Source organism: Schistocerca nitens, chromosome 2 (assembly GCF_023898315.1).
Source record: "Schistocerca nitens isolate TAMUIC-IGC-003100 chromosome 2, iqSchNite1.1, whole genome shotgun sequence".
NCBI classification, from domain to species: Eukaryota; Metazoa; Arthropoda; class Insecta; order Orthoptera; family Acrididae; genus Schistocerca; species Schistocerca nitens.
Window position 1 is genome coordinate 863212763 of NC_064615.1, and position 19343 is coordinate 863232105.

Below are 19343 nucleotides of genomic sequence, written 5' to 3' on the forward strand. Positions count from 1 at the left end.
TGGATATCATCTCAGTTTTTCTCTCTTTGTTATGGTGCATTTATACCTGAGCAACTTTCCATGGTGACCAAGTGCGTGTGGTCATTGCACAAAGAGGCAAGAAGGCACATGCACCTGTATAAAGTTACTCATACTTATGACATGTGCACACAGACCATCATTAACAGGTGCAGGAGTCTCCCAATCTCAGATGGGGAGACACATGCAACAGACCTGCAACTGCCTGGAGTTCTCTCTGTTTGGTGCTCCAATTCACTATTTCTCACTGTTAAAGGATTCAGCTTTTCGCACATATTCAAATTTACCTTTGTGTTAGCACTTTGGCCAAATGATATAGCATGAGCACAAGAAATTTGAAGAGTGTTATCATGCACCCCCCCCCCCCCAAAAAAAAAATCTGGTTAATTCATCAGATTATAAGGACAGAATGAAATAACTGTCTACAGTTCCTCACAAACAGAAACAAGTTAGAAATAACAAAGGTAGGTCTGAACAAAATAAAAAGGGTTCATTTGTACTTCTGACAAACACAATTTTAAAAGAAGAGTGATTCTGGAGATCTTGGTGTGCCGAAGCTGTCTCAATTCTTTTACAAACCAATTTGATTCACAAATAATTTGTGTCATGGAGAGCAAATAAATGAACACTGAAATCATAATTCAAAAGGCTGCTTCCACCATTATATGAGTACTGCAGAACCATATTTTCACTATACAGAGGCCTCAAATAGCCCAGGGAAATTCCAGTTCACTTAAAACTCTCGTGACATCTAATCACTTCTTGTTAGAGTTAGAAGGCTGAAGATAAATAAGAAACAAAAAAAAAATATTTAAATGTTTTTGACAAAATCAGAACACCAATTTCCTATGAAGACTATATTTCTAAAAAAATTAGAAACTTTAGCAGCACATGTATCCAGTCTCTAGCAGAAATGCGCACCCATAATGTACTTTTTGATTTGAAAATAGAACCTGAAACCGAACATCTAATGTCTGGTATTTCTTCGTTAGACACTGGACAGTCCTTTAGTGTTGAAGAAACTGCTCCCCTCTATGCTTCAAGAGTTTCAACTGTCAATCCATCCAGCTCAGCCAGCAAATCAAATCCATCACAGCAACAACAAAATCGAGCACCACCTGACAAGCGTACATTAGTGGCCTCATCTTTGGTAGCATGTACAATATCAAGTGATTCATGAGGTAAAAATTCATAATTACACATTACAAAAGTATTTTTGAACACAGATTCTCATCACTGTAAGAGACTAAGAAAAGAATACAGCATCTTTTCACACAAACTGAAAGCACTACTATCGTTAAAATGGAGAAGCTTCAAGCTGATTCAATTTTACACAAACAAACATTAGCAACAGGTGCACCCATTCACATAAAAAGTGCCTGTTAAAAATGAACACTATATTTCTGCACAATATTACTGTAAAATATTTAAAAGCAATTAATATCAGAAGTGTGAAAAGCCAAGGTCGTTTCGACTACACTGCCCAAGTTTTGCTGGGATGCCGTCACACATACGCTATACAGCCCTGATCTCTCCCCATGCGATTCTCATAATTTTGGAGCCCAGAAGCAAGACATTTGTGGCCTTTGATTTCCTTTGGACGAAGAGGTGCACACACGGGTACAACCATGGTTCCATGGGCAACCACAAACATTTTTCTATAAACGCACTGACCATCTTGCATCACAGTGGGATAAACATACAAATAATTATGACAATCACTTTTGAAATAATAAGTCTACTTAATTTTTCACTTGTCTTGTTTTTATTTGACTTCTGCTACTACTACTACTACTACAGTATCCAAATGTCTTGTCTAGATCTGAATGACAGTACTTACTCAGGGCGAGTGCCACTTGCTGTTAATTGAGCAAAAGTTTTCACTTTATCTCTAATGACTTGAATACCTCGTTCGTCGGATGCATTCAGCTCCAGAATCCTATGCAGAACAAAAATTTCAGAAAATGGTGTTGGGACATGCATGACAAAATAATTTCAAAAAATCACATTCCTCACATTAGGTTCTGTAGTCACTATGAGCTTTTAACAGGTTTAAACTATGCTTCCAAAGTAGTTTTAAATTTTATTGGTATACAATAACTTACTAATTTCGCCCTTGAAGCCACATTTAAGGGGCACCACAAAGCTGCCAAACACTACTGCTGTCATTATCTAGTTAGCAGGACCCAGTATGTGTCTTAAAATTTTGTCATGTTGCCATAAATATCCTATCAGAGTGTAATGAGTCTGTGTGCATCAATGGCCCCAAGGAGACCCTTGGCAGGCCTCAGGTTAGGCTCTCTAACTTTTATAATAAAGCACTCCATGTCTTCCTTAATTTTTCTAAAGACCTGTAAGTGGGCTATGACACTATTTTGACAACAGAAGCTCTGTTTTATTACAGAGTATGTCATTTAAGTGTAACTATTCAATGGTAATTCAGTAAATGATGATCAATTTGTTTTTAAAGTTGTTAATGTATACAGGAAAATGGGTCATTCCATGCCAAGTGTCTAAAGGTTCCTGCATGATCACCATGTATTTTAATGATATTTTGTGTGAACACTGGCAGATGCTCCCAATAACCACTGTTGAAGTTTCACTATCAACAGTTTAATGCTTGTAGAAATATAGTCATTAGTTTCACCCTATAGTGCACTTGCAACAATGTACTTATGAGTTCAATTTTCATATAACTAATAACAATTTTCATGCAACTAATGTGAAGCAAATTGGGCCAAAAAACAAAGTGCTTGAAAAACCATGAAGAAAGTATGTTATAAACCTGAAACTTTGCTTGTGATAACTTATCACAAGATCTTAAAATACAAAATTTAATTCTCCTACTGTTTTCCAATAGTTTACAAATTAAGAGCAAAGTTGATGAGTTTCGCAAAAATGTCAAAAATGGGTATTTTCATTAGATGAAACAACAAGTTTACTGTTACCAGTCACTGTTTATCTCTACTATATGTATCAAAGGTTTAAACTTCCAACGGCAGATGAATTTACATTTGTTGGTACGGCGTGTGTGTGTGTGTGTGTGTGTGTGTGTGTGTGTGTGTTTGTGTGTGTGTGTGCGCGCGCGTGTGTTACGATATTTTGAAGGAACTTGTGGCACTGTCAAGTGGAGAAACAAAACACTATTTCAGAACACGGTTTTGGGTTTCTTCTGACAAAATTTTTTTTTAACATATATCTAATGGTAAACATAAAATAAGTGAAATAGAGTACATCCAGTGGTCACAAGTTCCTTTCACTGTCGTAACACATCACATGTATACTGTCATATTTCGTAAACAAATAAGGCGTCTGGAGACTATTGGTGCAAGGATTGTATAGCAGAAGAGAAAACATTATCACAAAGTACAAAGAATCTACATCGTAACAACATTATTAGAGAATACATTTTAAAGGATTTGGAGGCATTTGTTTTGAGGTGTCGAATACATGCGTTGGAATAAATACTTCTGGTGGTATATAAATCCGATTTTGACAAGTTAAAATAGCTTAGACTTGATACTCATTTATACAATCAGGTGAAATGTTACAAACTTTAAGTACTATAATCCTACTGGCTACAGTGGTAAAATGACACACAAATAACAATTTTGGTTATGATTCACAGATAGATATGAAAGGCTGGAATCAGAGGGAGAAGGATAGAAAAAGAATGTGAGAGGGGGAGAGAGAGAGAGAGAGAGAGAGAGAGAGAGAGAGGGAGAGAGAGAGGGAGAGAGAGAGAGAGAGAGAGAGAGAGAGAGTGAGTGAGTGTGGAAAGAGTGATTGTGTGAGAGCGAACTTTACAAACTTGTACACTTGACAGCTGTCATGGTAACATAACTAAATATTGTTAGCAAATATTAAGGTGTGTGTGTGTGTGTGTGTGTGTGTGTGTGTGTGTGTGCGTGTGCGTGTGCGCGCGCGCGCATTGTAATTTTAATGGTGTAGGCAGTTGATGAAAACAGAGATGATACTATTGTAAATATAGTCATTCTTGTCATTTAAGATGGATTCAGGTTGTTTTGTTTGGTGTTTGTGTATTTGGAGTGTTTCAATGATGTCTAGTTTTTTGCTTTTTGGTTTGATGTGTAAGATGCTGATACACTTGATGTTAACATGGTGTTTTGTTTCATGCAGGTGGGTGGCTATTGCTGATGTGTGGTAATTTTTGTTTTTTAGTGCTGCCATGTGTTCTTTGAATCTAATTTCAAATGATCTGCATGTCTGGCCTATTTAGAAGCAGTCACAGTCCAAACATTCAATTTTGTAAACACCTGTGTGAGATGAAGTGGGTTTTGTGTGCTGATGATGGGTAATTTCTGTCCAATCTTGTTGTCTGTGGTAAAGGATATGCTTATGCCTGTTCGTTTGAAGACATTGGCACTCTGATATGTTACCTAGAAAGGGGATTGTATGGAAGATGCTTTTTCTCTTTTTGTATTTTGATTGCTTTGTCATTATTGAGTGTTTTAGGGTGTCTACTATGGAGCTGTTATAACGATTTGCAATAGCTGTTTGTTTTATTATTATAATTTCTTGATCACATTTGTCTTCAGAGAGTGGTAGTTGGACAGCTCTATTGATCTTGTACAGAAATGCTGCCATTTTGTGTGCTGTGGGGTGACAAGAGTAGTTGTGGATTGTAGTATGTTTTGTGGTAGGCTTCCGATGAATTTCAAACTAATGTCTGTTATCCTTTATTCTAATGCTAAGGTCTAAGAAATTTACACTGTCATCTGTTTGGTGTTCAACTGTGAATTTTATGTTTTCATGGGAGTTGTTGAATAACTTGCTCAACTCACTGATGTCATCTTTAGCGCCTTTGATTAAAATGATGGTATCATCTACATACCTGTAGTAGTGGTATTTTCAGCCCACTTAAAAAAAAAGTACTTTCTGCAAGATCATTTCAACAATTTTCATTGGGAAAACCATGGTGTAAACTACCTGAAACTAGATTTGGTTTTTGCAATGCGAGCATGTAAGGCCCTAAAAATTAATGACAAGACAAAGAAGCAGTGAGGTATTCTGAATGTACTCAAATCTGATATTTTTTGTCATTTTACTGATACTCTGTGGGGAAGATAATATCAAAAATCCTGGTGAATAGGAAGTGCAACCAAGTCAGAAAAACTCAAGAAAGCACAAAAAAGTGTGTATTTTGTCGTGACTCATCATGATATACTTCATCCAGTTCTTCTGCTGTATTACTACAGACTCAAACTAATTGTAAACTACAAATTTGACTGTGCATTACTAATGCACTGGAGGTCACAGTAGTAAAACTGTCTTAGAACAGCTGGAACACACATTCTATAAACTGCCTTCAAGTTTTATGCCTTTGTTACATGTGAAAAGTTTGGTAAAGTTCGAAATGTGACATTTTTTTGAAAAGGATTCATGTTAATGAGCATTCTGAATGTGAATTTTAATAGGCCAGCCTCACCAAGAGTCCATATGGTAAAGATGCCATCAATGTATCTAAACAAAACCAGGGGCTGACGACATCTTTACTATATGGACTCATGGTAAGGCTGACTGCTAATATTTCTGAAATCTCTTAATACCTTCTCCCAGTTAAATTTCACATGGTCCTATTCCAAATCCTGTGCTACTTTCCTTGATGTTGATCTCATCCCCACTTAAGGCCAGTTAAACACTTCTGTCCACATTAAACCTACTAACAAACAACAGTACTTACATTTTGACAGCTGCCATCCTTTCCACGTCAAACAATCCCTGCAATACAGCCTTGGCATTAGAGGCAAATGTATTTGTTCCGATGCAGATTCTTTACAGCAGTGTACCACCATTCTCATCTCGCCTTCACTGTATGTAACTACCCCACCAGCCTAGTTCAAAAGCATATTTCCCGGACCATCACATCTAACCCTGGTCCCGCCAAAGAAAACTTCATAGCACACCACCGGTCACTCAGTATTATCCTGGTATGGAATGTATTAATCAGCTACTTCAACAAAGCCATGATTTCTTACAATAAAGCCCTGAAACGAAATCCATTCTGTCTGAGATTTTGCCCACCACACCTAGAATAGCTTTTTGTCGCCCCTCCCAATCTCCCTAATATTCTTGTCATATCCTATGCTCCTTCAGCACCCATCTCCCTACAGCATGGCTCCTACCCCTGTGACCATCCCCACTGCAAGACTTGCCCTATACACCCTCCTACCACCACCAGCCCCGTAACTGGCAAAAGGGAGAGCCACCTGTGAAACGACAGCCCTTATGTAAACACTGTTCGGCCTTTTACATCGCCATGACTACCACCAAATTATCAATTAGGATGAATGGGCATAGGCAGAGGGTGTGTACTGGCAACACACAATATCCTGTTGCAGAGCATGCTCTACAACATGATAAGTGTGAACCTGGTACCTGTTTCACCACACACACCATCTGGATTCTTCCCCCAGACATCAGTCTATCAGAACTCTGCACATGGGAACTAGCTCTACAAGATGTCCTTGGTTGTCACCATCCACCTGGCCACAATTTACGTTAATTTCTTCAGTCTCTGCACATTTCTTCAGTCTCTACATTTCTTCACAATAACTACTCTTTTCTCACTCCGTTTTAGTTTTCTCCATCTTTCATTGTCTTATCCATCTGTTTTTCACCACCACCCTCCTAGCTCTGTTACATACGATGCACTTAGAATTTCACTCTTCTTAACTCATGGACGATGTTTAATCAGTAATCTCTGTCTTGCATATTACCCTGTCTTCCACCTTTAAGCTCTCAGGTATTCAAATCTCCTCTGATGCAGTCCCCAACTGATAAGTCTCCCCTATCCCACAGTTCTGGGTGACTTTCCCAAAATCTACCCTTTTCCTAGACCTCTCCAGTTATTTTCCTTCACCCCTCTTCTTTCCCCTTCAACCCTTCTGCCTGAAGAAGCAGCCACTAGGTCCGAAAGCTTGCCTAATTATAACCTTCTTTTATGTGTGTGTTTTGCCACTGCTTGGTGCATAGATTTTTTATTTATCCAATTACATTATTTTATCAAAAATTGATTGCTTTCACTACAGTATAAACTATGGCAGATGGGGTGGTAAGATGCAACAGCAAGCAGTAACAATTCTGCATGATTGCTGTATGTTGCTGCTTTTTTGTTGGACTATTTACATATGTTCAGAAGAGAAATAACAGTGGTGTCAAATTGACCCCTTCCACTGTTCTAGGTATTTTGAAGGAAATGTGTGTGAAAATATAAATATTTTGTAGATTCTAATACTTCATCATTAGAGGAGAAAAAAATTTAAGTTCCAAGTAACAAAATTGGATAGGTCATTCAAGAACAACATATGACACATCATTTCGAGTCCTTCTGTCATCCTAGTGTTAGCAATATTTTTGAGTTTGTTAATACCTATAACCTCAAAAAAGTTTCAGGATATTAACTTCTATCCCACGTTTTTCTGTTGCCTTAACAAAAATCTCATTCTACCTACTAATTCCTTCAGTTCTTCTTTTACCTTAACAGATCCAGAAATTGAAAGAGAATCAGCAGGTTTATTTTAAAGTTATTTGTTTATTGGTTTGTAAACCACTGCACTAGCCATATTGATGCCCGATATGAATGCTGTTCTCCAACACGGGATGAGTTAGATGACATTCGCAGGCAGCTGGATATTACCCTTCACTGTCAAACAATTGAAAGCTGCTGCAAATGAATGTGTTAGGAGAATTACTGAGAGCCATGTACCAGATACCAGGTACTTCAAATACTATTCTCTCCTGCAGATCCTGCCTCCTCTACATGAAGTATAAGATCTGTCATTGCTCATTCACTTGACTGTGAATGGCATGTCAGTGGTACAGTTAGGTGCACTATACAGGGAAGACAGGGACTAGGGAGAACTCAGAATTGAGCCAGTGACACTTCATCTGTTGGAGGAAAGAGGCGGCAAATGCAGAATGGTAAGGGTTGTTAATCATCATATATATGATGCATATGGTACTTTTTAGGGAAATGTCGGCTAGGGATGCAAAGGAACACTACATGCACTCAGCGTGTATGCCTGATGGCCTCATTGAATATGTTGAAGAGTCTATACCAGTGGCATCCATTAACGGAACATGTAGGAACAAATGACGCATCTCCTCTGGTCTCTGAGGTCATACTTGGATCAGTGGATCATTCCAGCGGCTGGCGCAAAAGATTGAGAAGAGCAGTCTGGCACCAACAGTTTCAATGAAGTTCACAGTTTGTAGCATTGTCCCCCCAAACTGATCATGGCCCCTGGTTCTGAGTTGAGTACGAGGATTGAACCAGAGACTTCAAAGATTCTGTGATGTAGTAGTCTGCAACTTCCTGAACTTAGGTCACAGGTTTTTTAAGGTCATTCACCATCCCATTTTGATTACAATAACAATAGGGAACCAGGACATGTCAGTTTAATATCCATAGAAATGCCAACTTCGGGTGAGAGTATTAAAATCCTAGTGCTTAACTATAAAAGCATTGACAACTTAGTGCCAGAGTTTGAAACACTCCTAAGAATCTGTAGAGCCTAATATTATACTGTGTACAGAAATCTAGTTAAAACCCAAAATTGATAACAATGAGATACTTGGGAAAATTTTAGGTGCATATCAAAAAGATAGCCTAATGGTAAATAGAGGTGTATTTCTTGCAATAGACAAGAAACTCATATCCACCAAGATGGAAACTGAAATTGCATGTGAAATTGCCTAGGCAAGACCCAGTACCACAGATGTGCATAAAATTATAATAGGGTTCTCCCATCGACCAACAAACTCACCACCAGATGCAACCAAAATCTTTAGAGAAAATTTAAGTTCACTAGTATATATTCTCAAACCACATTGTCATCATTGGAGGTGACTTTAAATCATCCAACAATCAATCTGAAAATATACAGTCTTTTAAGTGGAAAGTGTGACAAGATGGCCTGTGAAACATTACTGATTACCTCCTTTGATAACCAACTTGAACAGATTGTCCAGAAGCCCACTCATTATGGAAATATACTGGATCTGATACCAAAGACCTGACCTCTTTGAGTAAGGCCACATTGAAATTAGTACTACTGACCATGGAACAGTTGTACCAATAATGATTACCACAGTAAAAATGGCAACTAAAATATGTAGAAGATTTATATATTCAGCAAACCAGATAAAGAGGCAATAGTGTTGCCCCTCAATAAGGAATTCAAAACATTCAGCTTTGGAGAGGAGTATGTAGAAGAATTGTAGCTCAGATTTTTGAATACTTGACCATGCATAGGACTAGATAGGGAGATGCTGATGCCAATGAAACTGAATTGTCAGACATGTCAAGACAGATGCACCCATGAAATCCTACTTACAAAGCTTCAAGAAATAGTGTTAAACAGTCATTCTTCTTGTGCTACATACATGAATGGAGTTGGAAGAAGCCCTAATAACTGGAACAACAGTAAGTACTCTCTGTAATGTACTTCACAGTGATTTGCAGAGTACGGATGTATGAGGGAGAGTCAAATGAAAATCTTAAATATTTTTTTTTAAATATTATTTATTGTGAAGAAGTGGTACAAAGCTGTATCACTTTTCAACATAATCTACCCCATGCTCAATGCAAGTCCTCCAGTGCTTCCAAAGTGCATAAATTCCTTTAGAAAAAAATTCTTTTGGTAGTCCGCGCAACCACTCATGCACCACATGGCGTACCTCTTCATCAGAACAGAACTTCTTTCCTCCCATTGCATCTTTGAGTGGTCCAAACATATGGAAATCACTTGGGGCAGGTCTGTGATTGTTGTAACTATTGTACGGGCAGTGTGGGGCCTTGCATTCTTATGTTGCAAAAGGACACCTGTTGACGGCAATCCAGGTCGCTTTGATTTGATTGCAGGCTGCAGATGATTTTTTAGGAGATCTGCGTATGATGCACTGGTGACAGTGGTCCCTCTAGGCATGTAATGCTCCAAAATTATGCCTTTTTCGTCTCAAAAAAAGAGTCAGGGTAACCTTCCCTGCTGATGGTTCTGTTCAAAACTTCTTTGGTTTTGGTGATTAGGAACGGCGCCATTCCTTGCTCACTCTCTTCGTTTCCTGTTGGTGGAAGTGAACCCAGATTTCGTCCCCAGTAACGATTCTTGCAAGGAAGCAATCACCTTCTCGTTCAAAGCGCCGAAGAAGTTATTCCCAAGCATCAACACGTCATTCTCTCATTTCAGGAATCAGCTGCTGTGGCACCCATCTTGCAGACACCTTCTGAAACTGGAGCACATTATGCACAATGCGGTGTGCTGTCACATGACTAATCTGTAAACATGCTGCAATGTCATTCAGTGTCACTTGGCGGTTTTCCTTCACAATGGCTTCAACTGCAGTAATGTTCTGTGGAGTCACAACTCATTGTGTCTGACCTGGACGAGGAGCATCTTCCACTGAAGTCACACCATTTGCGAACTTCCTACTCCATTCGTAGACTTGCTCCCATGACAAACATGCATCACTGTACTGAACCTTCATTCGTCGATGAGTTTCAATATGTTTCACACCTTCACTATGCAAAAACCGAATAACAGAATGCTGTTCTTCACAAGCATCAACACGTCGTTCTCTCATTTCAGTGGTGCCATCTTTATACTGATACTGTGACGGTATGTGTGCATCTGCACTATGCTGCCACCTACAGGCCATTCTGCAGGTTGTTTGTAGCACGCTTACCAACTTTCAGGATAACGGCGTGAAATTTCGATTTGTTATTACAAATTTAAGGTTTTCATTTGACTCACCCTCGTAGACACAGATGAAAACCTTGATTCATTATCAGTTTCTATTCTTAAACAGAATCACTTTTAGATTCTTTTCCAAGCAATGGAAAATCTAGGATGGAATAACATTATTATGATAATGATAAATTCACCATGCAGAGGAGTAGCAAACCACCATTTTCATAATATCATATTTTTAGTTCCTATATTTAATGAACATCAAGAGAATTCAACTGGAAGCCATTACAATGATGCATATGCCTGAGTTTTTACATTACTGTATGGAGTGAAGTGTTAATATGTGTAAAGAATAAACATCTGAAGATGATTCAATACAAAAGCTGAAACTGGTAATGAAAATGTATTCGCGTGGCTTGTGATAAATTTTTTATAATTTATCACACAATGCAGTAACTCAAGCCAAGCCAGGTCAACCCTAAAAATATGCATGATCATTGTTTCTGGAATCAACAGAGTCTCAGTTCTAGTCTAAATATATAGTCCTTGGAGGAACGTTCTCTTCTTGTTAAATAAACATAAAATAACCCAACATATCTTATGTAAGTATGTTACACTTTATACCTGATTTATAAAATGGCATTCTTTGATGGCTTCTGCACAATGATAATAAACTCATGACAAGGGCAACTGTGCTTTGATTTGCATGGCACCATTATATTAAATTTGAATATCCTAGCAGCACTGCCACATATGGTCAATGTGCGATATAGAGGGCACTGTTGTCATCACCTGATGTGGTCAGATAACAATGTGCCTGTGAGGAGTCTTTGGCGAGAAAGACACTGAACAGCAACCAGCAGACCAGCACGTCAACAGTGGGTGTGACTGTGTTGGTGTGAGTGGCAGTGATTGATTTGGAGATGTGGTCTTTGATGTGTCCAAGATGTGGCCACAGAATATTGTTGAGACCCTTCTGCAGAAGTTACATGTATTTTGGGTCAGTTATTCGAAGTAATCTGAGTGCCTCAATCATTTCTACTATGTCACCAGTTACATCTCATCCCTAAATAGTGGTTCCTGGCTTTACTATTCTGTTGGTGGTCTTGTTCAAGTCCTTTCTGATATATATTATAAAGCTTGTAATAATTCGTCCACTCCCCTTCTTTCTTTTAACACAATGCTCCAAACATACTCAGCCTAAAGTTCTTGCTCACCTTGCACTTGTGTACAGTGCACATTAATCAACTCTTGCAATGTGTGAGCAGGTCTAAATTCGTAGCATACCTTAACATGAAATCCTTTAATACTTCCTCCAGCCATAATGATGTGTTGCCTCAAACACCCCGTGACTAATGGTACAAGAGCTGATAGTCTGCTCATCGGCTAACCCATGAGTACTACCATCTTCTTGAACTTCTATAGAACACCATAAAAATGTTTGTACTCACATTACTATATCACGCCAAAACCTCCCCACTTCTGTCAATAATCCAAGGAGTGTGTGGGGTAACATCACAAACAACTTAGGTTCAAGGGCATACTGAAACTATGTGCTGGACCCTTCCTCATGGGGAGGAGAGCTTCTGTGAAGTTTAGACAGTAGGAGATGAGGTACTGGTGGAAATACAGCTGTGAGGAAGAAGCATCATGAGTCACATTTGGGTAGCTCAGTTGGTAGAGCACTTTCCCACAAAAGGCGAAGGTCCTGAGTTCAAGTCCCGGTCTGGCACACACCACTGCAGAATGAAAATTTTGTTCTGGAAACTTAAACTTTTTTAATGATTGTTGATCATGATGGAAGACTGACAATGAATTCCAGTTACCAGATACCAGTGATATGTCTCACTGCCAACAATATTGCAAATAAGGCATAGGGAAGATGCATTGGCAAAAAAGAATGACTTTTTTCATCTTTCTTTGTTTCGCAGTACAGTAGAAACTCAGTACTGTGGAAGGGTGAATGACTTGCCAACAAAGGAAACACTAGATCCATAATCAAATACCTAGTATTAATGTTTCTTAATACTTTATAAAAGAGAATATGGTAGGCTCCTTTTTTAATACAGGCACACTTAAAAAGATATTTGAACATTGTATCAGACTGGCCCCTTGTATTATGTCCTCACCACAGGCAGCAGTACTGCAGTCTTCACAGGGTTATAACCCCAGTTGTCTACCCTAGTACCCCTTTCTTATCAGGCCTATGGACATAAATATATTAGATATACAGTTTGTGCCCTATTTTCTGACACATTTGGCAGCTTTTTGTTGCCACTTGAAATTGGCTTCCGAGATGAAAATTAATAGTGGTGATGGAGCAACTAATCTTAATTTTTGACAAAAATCTACAGCCTCAATGGAATCATACTTTTAATTTTTATGAAGTACACTTACTGCTAACAGATGACTAAAATAAAAGTACTTTTAATAAGTACCTTTCCCTGTAAATGTCTCCAAAAAGTTGTTTGGCTGCTGCAAGAATTGTGCTTGTCTTACCAGTACCTGGAGGTCCATAAAAAAGCAAATGTGGTAGATCTGAGCCACTAATGCATTTTCTAAGCACAGCAACTACTTCCCCTTGCTCTACAACATCATCCACTGTTCTTGGCCTGCTGCAGAAAGAAGAAATCTTTACACTTTTCACTAAAATAAACAGGAAGTCTACAATAGGTACATATATTTTCACATGACTCAATAATGTGGAAGTGGGTACGACATCCGATCACTTCTTGTATGCTCAGGAGAAAAAAAAAAAGGCACCATGTGTATTTACACTAAGGGTCAGTCCATGTCAATTCAGCCAGTTTTAGCAATGGTCTCCACTAATCATCTCCAACTTTGTTAACTTTTACTGTAGCTGCAGGCACATCTCAAAGGAAGTTCTGTAAAGTTTTAACTTAATATGTGCTATACTTTCTGCAACAGGGCCATCAGCTTGGAAGCCACTCAGCCGATGGGCGTATCATCATGAATAAATTGTCATGTTTGACAACTCTTTATAAGTTGACTATTGCAGTGAGAAACATGCAAATTGGTTTCAGTATTAAGAAAAGGACAGCAATCAGCTGCAAAATAAGTCATTTACTGGAGAAGATCTTGACTTCAAATATTAGTCATCATCAGTGTTAAAAAAAGTATTAGGATAGGTGGAATCAACAAAAGATACAAAATATATCAAGTATCAAAGGTACAGGAATCCACAAGTAAGTACATGGTACTAACATACTAGTTGCAACAGTGTGTCAGAGAATAAACACTTATACATGATGTGGGCATGCATGGGACTGATAGAACTATGGTCTTTGCTTACATCATCGCAAGCGGCATGTGGTGCCCTCTATTGGAGTATATATTGATTTTTTTAAAATAAAACCACAGCTGGTAAGTGTATGTACAGGGTTTACAAATTCAGAGAAAATACATGATCCATAAAAACAAACAGCCATTTTACATGTGAGCAAGGACAGGATGACATGTAGCATGCTCTCAATTGGTTTACAACAAATATGCGGTGCATTTCATATTAAAACTACTGGATTAGAATCGATTCGCAAAATTTCACACAATAATAGTTTTAAAATATGTGAAGATGCTTCACACAATTTAAAACTCAGGAATGTATACAGTTAGGTAAGATAACAGTGCGCAATTTACAACCACTTCATAAAAATAATTTAACTTACTATGTAATGGAAGGTGTGCACACAAGTAGTGAGTAAAATCTGACATACATAAAATACTAAGGTGCATGAAGCAGCATCATAAAAGTCTTAAGCCGCCTTGTGGTCTTAGATGCGAATAAAGTGTATTCTGAACAAAATTAATTATACGGTAGAATCTTTGAATGCACGTTATACCCTATCATATTCATGCCTCTGATATAGAGTCCAAATGGGACAAAATTTTTTTTATAAAATAATGTATGTAAAACAAAATTCTACGTATACTCTATTACAGGGCACCAAAGGCCCTTAACGATTTATGTTCATGGCATTTGCATTGATGTAAACAAAGGCTGCAGTTCTCTGTCAGTCACATGCATGCCCACCTCATGTATTGGTGTTTTTATTCCAACGTGTTGTGAGTTACGTCACCTGTTGGCAACTGGTATATTGTTGCTATGAGCTTACTTATGGATTCCTGCACCTGTGGTATTTGATATATTTTGTATCTGTCTTTGTATTTTTTTAGTACCGATGACTGTGTAATAATCTACATTTAGAACACTCCAATAACTGAAGAATATTGCGACCAATTGCTGTCTCCTTCCTAATGCTGAATTTCTCAACAGTAGTTGTGCACACAGGATCTAATGAATTCCAATTCAGCTACAAACTGGTGTTTTACTCAGCCTTTGGTGTAAAGTTCCAATATAACATGGACAAAACCAGTGAGACAGCACATTTTCCACAACTGCTACTCAAAGTGTGCGCCCCCCCCCCCCCCCCCCAGTTTCTACCATTTGTACCTTCAGTCTGAAACATTTTTATGTAACAATTATTTTTCACTGAAGAAGTTGTGATACACCACATGATAAATATGAACCCTCATGCTTGTTTAGTTATTGCGATATTTGGACCTAGATTGGGCTTCTTAAATTTAATCATCATTTTTGACCAATGTTTAGGGTCAAACATCTCAAAACGGTTTTTAACTAGTTCCATTAAAAAGAGCACATTTTTTATCCCCTAGATGTTTGTTGGTATGATTGCTTAAGGAATCATTTTTAGTTTCAAAAGCAAGCAACTATGGTGCAGTAAATGCGAATTTTATGTAAATGGATGCATGACTCAGTTTATTTTTAAGGCCATATAATGAGGAAACTTGCACTGGTACATGGTAGCTTAGCACCTATAAATTTAGAAAAAATAGTAGTAACTCTGCTACTATTGGTTTTAAATGAAATTTGTGGCAACCCTCTGCTAAGGAGCCATGCCTGATAGCCTTGCAAGAATAGCCATGAGGTGTTTCTTTGTAAAGGTTTCCACACCTGAACTGGATTGTACTGCCAGATTCCCAAGCCTGTTACACAGTTTCCGATCAGATTCCCAAGCATAACTGTGTGCCTGCCAGGTTATCAGGCCCGAGCTGCTCTGACTGGACCTGAATTTTTTTACAATACTGGATAAAGATTGCTCGCACAACTTGTATTAGTGCCTTGTCAATGTACTGGATGGAGCAGGAATGGCGATAATACACTGCTCTGGAATCCAACAGAATTAATGTGCACGACCCTCGGGATACATGAAGTCTATAAGTACATCTATCTATTCAAATGACACACGGTAAATATTCCCAATCCACCACTTACTGACATAAATACAGGAAATGTATTGTCCTGGTTGGAAATTCAAAATCTTTTCTCCAAAGCAGGTTGTGATGGACTTGTCAATGTTAGCTATAAAAGACACTGTATCACTTGAAACTTTGTTAGGCCTAATATGAATTCATTTTTCATCAGTTGATACAAAGTGGTAATCATCTCTTGTTCTTGAAATGATTTGGCCAACCTTTCTTCTTGAATCCATCTTGCAGTATCAACTTTAGCCTTTTCAATGAAGAAGCTGATTCTATGCACATTCTAATTACAAAACATGAAAAAGTCAAACCAGGTCAAAATTAGGCTTTTCTCAGGTCGTAGAAGACCTGCATGAGCTCAAAGTCAATTTGGTGTTCTACCAATTCCATCACACAGTGACTTAACATGGTTTGTCAAGAAGCTCCATTCAACCTTTCATTCCAAAATCATTTTCATGATTACATAAGGCGATGAAGTTCTTGAAACTTTTGTACCCAGTAGCAGAACTCCCAATGAAATAATAGAAGTAGTTGATTTCCTGAACTGTATTCTTCAAGTGCTCGCTCAACCTTGTCAAATAAACATGCACAGCAACAATGTCATGCCTAACGAAATTACTGATTATGCTAATATTGGATATCTTTGGTAACTCTGTAATAAACCACGAATGGCTGTGAAATGGCCTGGCTATTTTCCCCAGTGGAGGACTGCATAACATATTGCATCACAAATAAATAATTTGATGCATTTTTTTAAAAAACTAATTACTCACACCTACCGGGCTGTGGCTAAACAATATCCCCATAATATTGTTTTCTAGGAGTGCTAGTCCTGCAAATTTCTCAAGAGACCTTTCATGATGTTTGACAGGTGGTGCTGGCAGACATACAGCCGCGAGGACAGGCCACGAGTCGTGCTTGGGTAGCTCAGTTGTCACAGCACTTGTCCGCAAAAAGCAAATGTCCTGACTGAGTCTCAGTCTGGCGCACAGTTTCAAACTGAGAGTAAGTTTCAGTTTCTTCAATTTTCAAATTGTCTCTGATCATGTTCTAATGATGGCTTTATTGCTTCATGATGTAGTGATGTAGAATGAATTTCTTTTTAGGGCCATATAAACTGGAATTTAAACAAATTCCAGTTCATAACTTTATATAGTCTTAAAAATAAATTGGTTCTCATCCATCCATAAACATCAAATACGCATTTACTGTGATGAAGTTGCTGAAAAAAAGATATTAACAAGCACTTTGGAGAAAAAAATTGTTCTTTCTTATGGAACTAGTTGCAAAGAAATTGATTGGGCATAATTTGTATGTATTTTACACCAAACATTTGTCAAATTTGATGATTAAACTTATGACACCCAAGCTAGCCCATATATCACAATAACATTTTACAATTAATATTCATTATGTGGTCTAACGTCAACTTTCTCAATAAACAAATCAAATATCATGACATAAAAATGTTTTAGGATGAGATATCAAATGTTCGACCCTGAGGTGAAATGCATGTAGTAATCCCCCCCCCCCCCATTTTAACAGCAACTGTGGAATATGTGCTACCTCATTGACCTGGTCCACATTATATTTGTACTTTTAACAAAATTAGATATGGTCAGATCAACCTCTGGTTGACTTGACATGACCCATAATACAAAATTTAAGGCAACAATACAGAAACAGTGTTTACAATGTGTGAACCAAAAAATGGGGTGATATTTACTGGTTTCCTGATAAAATGTTGAACAGATAGTATAAACAGAGGAAAACTATTTTGCAAGACAACAGCTCAATAAAATAGCCTCTTGGAACATGCAAACATGAAATTTACATAAAATGCTACTTTCGCACACCAGAACTAACATTTATCTGTAGTTCGCATTATGTAGAAACTACGGATTTAAACATTTCAAATATCTCAATATTTAGTCACTGAAATATTCAAACATACAAGTATTTGTTTGCATTACCTTAACAAAATGGTGTAAGCACATAAAATCAAATATCTAATAAAATTAACATTACCGACATATTCTGTCTGTACAGGACTTTCTGTTCTCCCAGATATAGTATATGCTTATATAACTCTCCTTTTTTGAAAAAAAAAAAAAACCGGGATATGCTGTCTTTTCTGAAGTTCTTTTAAAATATTCAAAACAATAATGATAATGTGAAAAACATCTAAACATTTTTCAGGGGCATTAGAACTATAGTGTCTGAAACCAGACAAGTTTATATATTATTTGCTGTTCCTTACTTGTCAACTTTCACACTTTGAACATTTATATTCAAAAAGGCTTGTGATCCAGGAAACACATGTCTCTTTTAATCATTTTATTGATATCAAGGGTGAACACTTATGGTTTGCATCGCAAGATTCAGTATTTCAGTTTTTCGAGCATCACTTTATAGAACGGTTATGTACAAGAAAATAAGGAACAAATTGCATTTTTTGAAACAATTTATCTAGTTTCTATTGGCAAGTCAGTTGTTATGTCAATGCAGCGGTTATATGCCTCCTAGAATGGCGTCTGCTTCTCGCCAGCTTCAGCAGGCTCACATGGAGTAGGTGGTCGGGCCCAATCATCAGTAAATAAACATCTCTAGGAGGTTGACTGTTTTATCGTGTTAAAAAACAACAAACTGCGTATCTCAATTAACGGGCATAATTGATAGACGGAATGGTTTACTTTAGTTCACAAACAGTAAATGCACTGAGTTACAATATCCACACAGAAACTTACTACTTCTCAACCCATGGTGTATGTTCCGCCTTCTTCGCACTATGTGAAGAACTCTGTTTGGCATCCTTGCTCGTAGATCCAGCCTGACCCAACTTCCCAGTTTTTAAAAACGACTGCATAGTTCGTGTTCACGCTAATTACAATGGCTTTCCAAATCCGAAAACAATAAATTAAATCACATTCGAACACTGCATCTACTACACGTCAAAAGCTGAAAACTCCCGCCAACTTGCAGTTGTAAACATAAATGACATCTTTGCGTTACATGAACAACAGATGCTGCGGCGTAGATGTTAGCAAGAAATCGTGTATCTGTTACAAGTCACAGCGATTGAGAAGTCACAGATATCACAATAGGTTCGTTTAAGCAGCTGCCAGACAGCTACTTTCAAGCGCTAAAAAAACAGGCTTTTGTGCGCACGCGCAGCTACGGTAACAGAAATCCGTCTTTGGTCTTTGTACTGCTTCAACGCTTCTCGTCCCATTTCTAGTTAGATTCCGCGCAAAGTGGTGGATAAATATCCAACTTGCTTACCTTACTATTAACAATGAAGTGTAAACGTGA

At 37.9% G+C, this 19343-nt stretch overlaps 1 protein-coding gene across 1 annotated transcript in view; it reads right to left on the minus strand.

The window, feature by feature from the left end:
* Nucleotides 1-19086, minus strand: part of LOC126237132 (replication factor C subunit 4) — a 50002-nt gene extending 30916 nt beyond the window's left edge. Inside the window, exons 1-3 of the mRNA XM_049946953.1 lie at nucleotides 18779-19086; nucleotides 13169-13345; nucleotides 1859-1957 (exon numbers count right to left, since the gene is read on the minus strand). Coding sequence (XP_049802910.1) covers nucleotides 1859-1957; nucleotides 13169-13345; nucleotides 18779-18897 — 395 coding nt within the window. The 5' untranslated portion in view covers nucleotides 18898-19086. The remainder of the gene's footprint in view (nucleotides 1-1858; nucleotides 1958-13168; nucleotides 13346-18778) is intronic.
* Between the last annotated feature and the right edge of the window lie 257 nt (nucleotides 19087-19343).